General features: G+C 38.8%; 1 protein-coding gene across 1 annotated transcript; it reads left to right on the forward strand.

Moving 5' to 3' along the window:
• On the forward strand, positions 921-1,448 carry LOC109235898. Its single transcript, XM_019402145.1, has one exon. The coding sequence runs from the start codon at positions 921-923 to the stop codon at positions 1,446-1,448; it is 528 nt and encodes a 175-aa protein (XP_019257690.1).

Consider the following 8,976-nt stretch of genomic DNA (forward strand, 5'->3'; position numbering starts at 1 on the left):
CCTAACATTGTATGGGTGAACTACCTCGCAGGGATTAGTTTGTTTTTACTACTTGAACTACGTGAACGATGTGTACACGATGTAGCGGGTATGTACATGGCTTATATGTGAAAATTTGACCGGCTTAGACTCTTAGGTTCTTATGTTCTTTAAAAAATAAAGCTGTCTTATCATATTAAATCCTCCATTTGACCTGAATTTGATGCCAGGCCTAAAGCCTGGTACCCCAGGCGTTAGGTTGGTGACGCCAGGGTCACCTGATGAAGCAACGATAGTTAATCATGTCACTAGTGCAACTTGCAAGATTTTGGCATATGTAGATGGTGTTCCGGTGTATGCATTGGAGAACAAAATTGATGATAATGTGAAGGTTAGGGATGATACAGTAGGATCGGAGAATAACAGTAAAAAGAATGATGAGCACGCAATTGTTCCAAGAGCATCTGGGGAAATAGAGGAAGTGCCTATGGAATATGGTACTGATCAAATTATGCAGATGCAGCTTAATGTTCCACCGAACACTCCACTACAACATCTACATGATTTAGTTACACACAATGTGGCGCCAATAGATGAAGACTTAGGGAGACAAAATCCTATGGAGGATGAGGGAGATGATGAATCAATAGAAGAAAATTTCAAACAGGTGGCTAGGGATGGGGATCTATCACCTACAGCTAGTGCTAAAGGAGGCAAGAAAACAAAGAAGAATCAAAATAAAGAGTCACAACAACCTTTAAGAATTATGCCCAGGAGGGAAACTTCTCTATCTAAATGATGATCAAGTCATTAATATGGAACATAAGGTCTGTGAATACACAGCAGGCCTTTCCTTGGGTGATCAACATGAATAGGGAGCATAACTTTTGTGTAGTCGCATTGATGGAACCTTTTCAAAAGAAGAGATTCATTGGTTGAATATGGAGACGGCTTATGCAAATATTAATGGGCAAATATGGTTGTTCTTTGATGCAGTGGTAGAATGGGAATTAGTGGAGGATACTGAGCAACATGTGAATATGAGAGTGCTTCACCATGACCAAGGGCAGCACATGATTATGACATTTGTTTATGCAAAATGCTCATCAATTGAGAGGTTGGAATTATGGGATCACTTGTATTACTTAGCAAGTGATATGAAATTGCCATGGTTGGTAGGAAGGAATTTCAATGTGATATTACATGAAGATGAGAAAATAGGAGGACTACTAGTACACCAGCCTGAATATGAGAATTTTGCATTTTGTGTAAATTCTTGTGGTTTGTTCGAGCAAGGATACAAAGGAAGTCCATTTACATGGTGGAATGGGAGATCCAATGTTGCGTGTATATTCAAAATATTGGATAGGATATTTGTGAATTTGCCATTTCAGAACATGTTACCGTCTATTAAAGTTGAACATCTAATCAGAACTAGATCAGATCATGCACCATTATTAATGACATGAGGGGAGCAGACCACCAATTTTGTCAAGCCTTTCAGGTTCTTAAACTTTTGGACTAAACATACTACATTTATGGATGTGGGTGAGGCAGAATTGGAAGTTGATTTCATAGGGGATACGTTTTTGATGTTCAAGCAGAAGCTCAAGAGGTTGAAGGCAGCACTGTCAAAATGGAGTAGGAATTTGGAACTTAGTAGATTGCCAACAATTGAAGAGGTAAGGACATCAGTTTTTGAGCTTAGTGGGGAGAGCGCTAGTGGTCTAGATGGATTCACTGGCCTATTTTATCAAACATGCTGGGATGTTATTGGTGCTGATATACACAACATGGTGCTACACTTCTATGTTAGGAGCTGCATTGCCTAAATCCATCACTCACACCAATCTAGTGTTACTGCCTAAGAAACCTAGAGTTGAGACCTTTTCTGACTTAAGACCTATTAGCTTGAGCAACTTCATTAACAAGGTCTTGTCTAGATTGTTACATGATAGATTGGAAAATTTTTTGCCTTCTCTAATATCTCCTAATCAATCCGGATTTTTGAAGGGTAGGAGTATATATGAGAACATCTTATTGACTCAAGAAAATGTCACTGACATAAGGTTAAGGGGAAGCCAGCTAATGTGGTGATCAAGCTTGATATGGCTAAGGCTTATGATAGGGTTTCATGGAAGTACATATTACATATACTAAGAAAGATGGGATTTTCTGAGCACTTCATCAACATGGTGTGGAACTTGATGTCAAATAACTGGTATTCAGTATTGGTGAATGGACAGTCATCAGGGTTCTTTAAGTCTACAAGGGGTGTGAAGCAAGGGGATCCTCTATCACCAGCATTGTTCATTCTGTCAGCTGAGGTACTTTCCAGATCTTTGAATAAGCTATTTGAACACAGGTCATTTGTGGGATTTGGAATGCCTAAGTGGTCTGATCCTTTAAACCACTTGGCATATGCTGATGATACTATAATATTTGCTTATGCTCATCCTCCATCTTGAGAAAGATTATGGTAGTGTTGGGGAACTATGAGAAGATATCAGGCCAGATGATCAACAAAGATAAGAGTTCATACTACATGTATTCCAGGATTTCTAATAGATTGTGTCAGGCGGTTGGAGCTATTACAGGATTTGCAAATGGTAAATTCCCCTTCACATATCTAGGGTGTCCTGTTTTCTACACTAGAAGGATAAAGGAATATTATGAAGATCTTATCAAGAAAGTAAAGGCTAAATTGCATTCATGGAAAGGAAAACTGCTGTCATTTAGAGGAAAGGCAACACTCATTACTAGTGTGTTGCAAAGTATGCCAGTCCACATGCTATCAGTCCTGCATCCTCCAAAAAATGTGCTGAAGCATCTTCATAAGATTTTTGCTAGATTCTTTTGGAGCACAAAGGAAGAAGGGAGAAGCAGACATTGGGCCTCATGGAAAAATCTTTGCCTTCCTAAAGAGGAAGGAGGCCTAGGTTTTAGGTCCTTACATGATGTGTCGAGGGCATTGTTTGCTAAACTATGGTGGAGGTTTAGGACCACAAAACCTTTGTGGTCTAATTTCATGTGGAATAAGCATTTCAAGAAGGAGATACCAACGGTGGTGCAGTTTAGAAGGGGGTCTAATGTTTGGAGAAAAATGTTGAATGCTAGGAAAGAAGTAGAACATGAGATCCTATGGGAATTGAAGAGTGGAACAACTAATATTTGGCATGAAAATTGGACTGCATTAGGTGCAATTTATCATGTATTACTTGAGGACTTTCCAATCAATGAAGATCTTCAGGACGTGGCAGAATTACGGCAAGGTGAAACATGGGATGATCAGTTGCTAGATCGAACCTTCAATGAGGAAATTGCAGAACATATAAGGCTAAATGTACATTATGAAGGCAGTGAGGGATACTGGGAAAGGCCATACTAGATGCCAACTCCTTCAGGCAAGTTCAATGTTAGCAGTGCTTGGCAAATATTAAGGCATAGAGATGATCCTAATCAGGAATTCAAGTTAATGTGGATTAAAGGCTTACCATTTAAGATATCCTTCTTTTTGTGGAGATTGTGGAGGAAGAAAATAGCCACTGATGAGATATGGAGGAGGCAAGGGCAAATGGTGATGTCTAGGTGTTGGTGTTGTCAGCAGCCCCTAGAGGAATCTATTGAGCATATATTTATCACAAGTCTTACTACCTCTAAAGTATGGAACTTGTTCATGGGGGATGCTGGAATTACTGTGCCACTGATTCAATTGAAGCAGGTTATAAGGCATTGGTGGTATGCTCAATGTTTTCCAAAGCTAAAGCCATTGTTTCAAGCAGTATCGGCTATCATCACTTGGGAACTTTGGAAGAGAAGAAATGCAGGTAAACATGGGGGTTCAGTGTCTACAAGTAGGGTGATTCATGAGATCAATAGGACATTGCATCAACTGGAAAGGGTGAGGTATGCTTGGCTACCTAATATTCCATTGTTATGGCCAGACATAATTCAATATTTTAAAGGATATAAACCTATATTGATCACTACAGGAGTAACATGGCAGCGTCCTTTTCATGGTTGGTACAAATGCAATACTGATGGAGCCTCAAAAGGAAATCCTAGCCCTAGCTCATTAGGCTTTTGTGTGAGGAATGATGAAGGTGATATGGTGTATGCAAGGGCAGTAGACCTGGGAGTGACAACTAATGTGGTGGCTGAAGCTAAGGCTATTCTTCAAGGATTGGAATATTGTGTGGAGCATGATCTTCACCCTCTCATATTGGAGATTGATTCATTAGTGATGAAGAAAGTGATAGAAGGGGAAAGGGATCCTCCTTGGGTAATTGCAAATGATGTGAAGAAAATTAGAGGGATGAAGGGAAACTTCAATGTGATCTTTCAACATGTGTTCAGAAAAGGCAACTCAGTGGCGGATTTTATAGCTAACATTGTTTTCTCTTTTGCAAGTACATATGAATTTCACTCATTCTCTGAACTGCCTAGTGCAGGGAGGAGGTTGATTAATTTAGAAAAGTCTCAAACTCCTAACCTTAGGGTTAGAATAGCAAAAAGAAGAGCCCCAGACTGATGGCTTCACAGGATGGGAATCTGCACATGCCGGCTTGTTTCTTTTATATCTCGTTCTGTATGCTATTAAGGTACTTTCCAGTGGTATTAGCATGCTCCCATGCTCATTCTGGGGGTGCTTTGATAGTGTACAGGACCAATGAGATAAGCAGGTATTGGATGGTGCAATTTATTCTACTTCTAATATGTTCAAATGTTAAGGAAAAGGTTGAATCTGTTATGTGGAACTTCTGGAGATTGTTGAATCATTTCTTAGTGGTATTAGCATGTCTTCATGCTCAATTTGAGGATAGTTTAGAAATGTTTAGAATGATTTCTACATTAAAGGTTCGGGAAGAGAAGGATCTGAGCTTACAAGAACATAAAATCATCCAGCTCCACAGGCCTGGCGGAGCCAGGCTAAAGCCTGATGATACCCCGACGTTACCCTGGCGTTACCAACTTAAAGCTAGCCCTAGCCTGGCTTTTCCTTGCAAAGCCTGCTTAAAGCCAACCCCAGCCTGGCTTTTTCCTTGCGAAGCTTGCTTAAAGCCAGCCCCAGCCTGGCTTTTGCCTTGAAAAGCCTGCTTAAAGCCAGCCTCAGCCTGGCTTTTGCCTTGAAAAGCCTGCTTAAAGCCAGCCCCAGCTTGGCTTTTTCCTTGAAAAGCCTGGCTTTTGCCTTGAAAAGCCTGCTTAAAGCCAGCCTCAAGACAGGTGTAGCCATGATTTTACATGATAATATTGAGGATTGACCACATGATTTATACTTGGATACAGTCAGTACACTGCATATGGAGATCATATTGTAGCAACAGTAATGCTTGGAAGACTATGTTGGCTTCAATTCTGTGGTGGAGATGTTTGAAATTCATTCTAGCCTATGGACTGGATACACTGGCGCCAGGTGAGAGCTTGATAGGTGTTGTTTGGTATTTGCCACTGGCAATTGGATTCACATACAATGATAGGAGAAGGAAGCATTCAGCGGATAATGTTGTAATAGCTAGTTCATTAGACTTTAACATTTCTACTTTTTTAGTAGCTAGTAGCTTCGTGTAACTTCAATTTTGGTTTGGACATCTTGTATGCTTTGGACCCATTTTGGGATTTTATTTATATATAAGCCACTAGGCAGCCTGCCTAGTGGTATATTTGCCAAAAAAACAAATCCTCCATTTTGCTAAATTCACCCTTACGTGTCTTATTTGAAGTTGATTGATTCATGTTCTACCCTTGTTGCCAAATAAACTCTTATGTGCCTTAATTAAAGTTGTTGCCTCTTTTGTTGCCATTCTATCTCTTCCGTAATTTTCTTAAATTGAAGTTATTGGTATCTCTTCCATAATTGCTTAACCTTAACTGAATTTATTGTTATCTCTTCCGTAATTGCTTAAACGTAATTGAAGTTATTGTTATCCCCTCCAATGTTGACTTAGCATTATTTGGAATCACAATTACATGTTATCTTCCTTATCGTTGAGTTGTACCTACGTGGAATCATTGTACATGCTATCTCTCTTGTCGTCGAGTTTTGCTTATTTGGAAACATTGTTACATGTTATCCCTTCAATTGTTGAGTTACTCTTATTGGATATCGTTGTTGCACATCATCTCTCCCGTTGTTAAGTTATTCTTGCTTGAAACCATTATTACTTGCTATGTCTTCCATTGTGAACTCGTTCTTGTGTTTCCTTGTGTTTTGTAATTCTTGTGTTGATTTACTTGCCGTACTCTCATGTTATTATTGTTGTTATTGTTGAGCCAAGTGCTATGTGTGGATGTGGTATTAAAATTCTTTTTAAGGAAATGTAGTGGTATATGGGCACATGTAGTGCGAGTTGTTATATTGTTTTATGTTTTTGGCAAACGTGGTATTATTGAGAGGATTGTCGGGGTGTCGCACGTGAATTATTCGTGTTATTTTTATTATTGATATTTACACATATGGCGTGACAAGGGGGGCTATATATATGTGTTTGCACATGTGGCGAGACAAGGTGGGAATATTATTATGCGCGTGTGGCGAGACAAGGCGAGCATTTACTTTGCGCATGTGGCGAGACAATAGGGGCTATGTCAGCAATGATTTGTGATGAATTGTGATGGCATGGGGGCTTTATTGATGATATTTGTGTAGTGGTCTGCCTACCTTGTGTGAGTTATGCATTTTGCATTTCGTTGTGTTTTTTCCTATGCGTCATTCATTGTCTCTACTCTTACTTGTTGATTTAAGTTACGATAGAACACTTGCACAAGCATACACGTAATTAATCACTCATATCGATTTAAGAAGATAAATCCTGAAGTTTATTGATCATTTACTTACCTTTTGTGTGAGCGTTGTACTATTGGCACGAGCGTTGTTCGTGCGGTTATGAGTTATGTTGGAATATGAGTTGTCCGTGCGGTTATAAGATATTGTCACCCCTTAGCACGTGAGTTGTCCATGCAGATATGAGATATTTATGGTATTGGCACGTGAGTTGTCCGTGCGATAATGATTCGTAGTGTGGGCAAAGATGCCAAGTGATTAGGGTTCGTGAACTGGGACCCGTGAATTGTAATTATGAGGTGTGGTACCTCGGGGAAATCCTTGAATAGTTCTTGTGTGAAAGCGGTGGTTCTTATTGAGTTGTTACTTGTTTTCCTTGGTTTTTGTCGGACACAAATTGTATTCAGCTTACCCTACAGTATTATTAACAGTTTGTTCCTTATTGATAAGTATTGCTTCTAGTGTTGTTGAATGTGTTATAGACATTTACCATGCTTAGATTTATATTGGTATCGTTCCTTGTTAGTTTCACGTTTATACTTGTACAAGTTGTTAGGTTTAGTATGTGTCTTGACTGTTCCTCGGCACTACTCCACTAAGGTTCGTCTTGATACTTACTGGGTATCGTTGTGGTGTACTCAATCAATGCTTTCTGCACATTTTTGTACAGATTAAGGCACTCCAGATTTTGTTAATTGTTAGCTAGTTGATAGGGCATTGCTGCGAAGACTCAATGTATACCTGTCATCGCATTTGTGGGCCTTAGAGTCACCTTCTAAAGTTTATTTAGTATAGTATATTTCAATTCTGAAATAGTTTTACTTAGAAATTCACTAATGAACTCAGCTGAGCTTATGACTTGTACTTCCGATTTTTGGATATTATATTGTACTTGGGATTGTTGGCTTATTATAGGAATTTCCGTTTCATGTTTAGTTATTGTTGTTGGTTAAATTCTGTTATTGATCCAGAAGTGTTAGTCTTACCTAGTCTTAGAGACTAGGTTCCATCACGACATCTTACGGAGGGAAAATTGAGGTCATGCCAAGTGGGTATCAGAGCTCTAGGTTCATAGATGCTACGAGTCAGAAGCGAGTTTATTAGAGTCTTGCAGATCTATACGGAGACATTTGTACTTATCTTCGGGAGGTTACAAAACTATTAAGAAATGTTCACTTCTTTTATCCTTATCATACGAGTTTATTGATTTCGAAGTTTGAGCCTTTGTCATTCTATTCTCTCACTGATGGTGAGAACACGAGCTGTAGTTACTGATGACGATGCCCCTAGATGCGGCATTTCTAGGGGCCGGGGTAGAGACTGAGGCTGAGGAGGAACACGTGTTACAGCTAGAGCACTGCTAGAGCAGCACTTGAGGAGCCACTGGTAGCTTCCGTTAGGGGAGATGTTGATACCCAATTTTTCCCTATATTATTTTCAAAATGCATATATATCTTCAAAACAATGCATGAGCATCAATTAATATTTTTGCATTTTTATAAGATTTTTAATTAATTTATCCCAGTATTTTATTATATAATCAATTACTAATTGCATCACAAACGGTTTTATGATAATTTTATCATTTACATTTATACTAAGCTTTAATTATTTCATGAATAGCCATATGTACATTATAGGGTTATAATTGGAATAACTTTGCAATAATAGCCCTTGTGTGCATAATTACCTTATTTCACAAGAAAATAACCTTTTGTATTTTTATAATATTAAATAATTATTTATAAATCATATTTATGCATAAAAATCATTTTTTGTCATTTTTTAACTATTTTTACAAATTATTTTATTAATTTTTTGGGTATTTAAAACATAGCCTCTTTTAATTTGGTTTAATTCGGACCTTAGCCCAAATTATTACCCCCAGCACAATTAAATCATAGCCCAATACCCTGACCCAACTTTTTAACCCACCCAACGACTCAGATCATATTCTGGCCGTTGATCTCAAAAGATCAACGGTCCAGGATGATTTTCCTTTTTTAATTAACCCGCAACACCCTAACCCCAATCATTTTTTCCGCCCGTCGCCCTTGAATCCCTCCTCTTCTCTTCTCTCTCAAACTCTCCCCTAACCCTAGCTCGCCGTCATTGGAAAATCTTCAATCCATGGGGTTTCCCTTTGATTTTAGGCCCCATCCGATCTCCTATCTCTACAGGCTATTCGATTTCTTTGTTGTGTGATGGAATCTCGA

The sequence above is a fragment of the Nicotiana attenuata genome, chromosome 12, assembly GCF_001879085.1.
Source record: "Nicotiana attenuata strain UT chromosome 12, NIATTr2, whole genome shotgun sequence".
NCBI lineage: Eukaryota > Viridiplantae > Streptophyta > Magnoliopsida > Solanales > Solanaceae > Nicotiana > Nicotiana attenuata.

Bases quoted from the DNA above. Each gene is read 5' to 3' on its own strand.
- LOC109235898 (XM_019402145.1), top strand. From the start codon at position 921: ATGGAGACGGCTTATGCAAATATTAATGGGCAAATATGGTTGTTCTTT.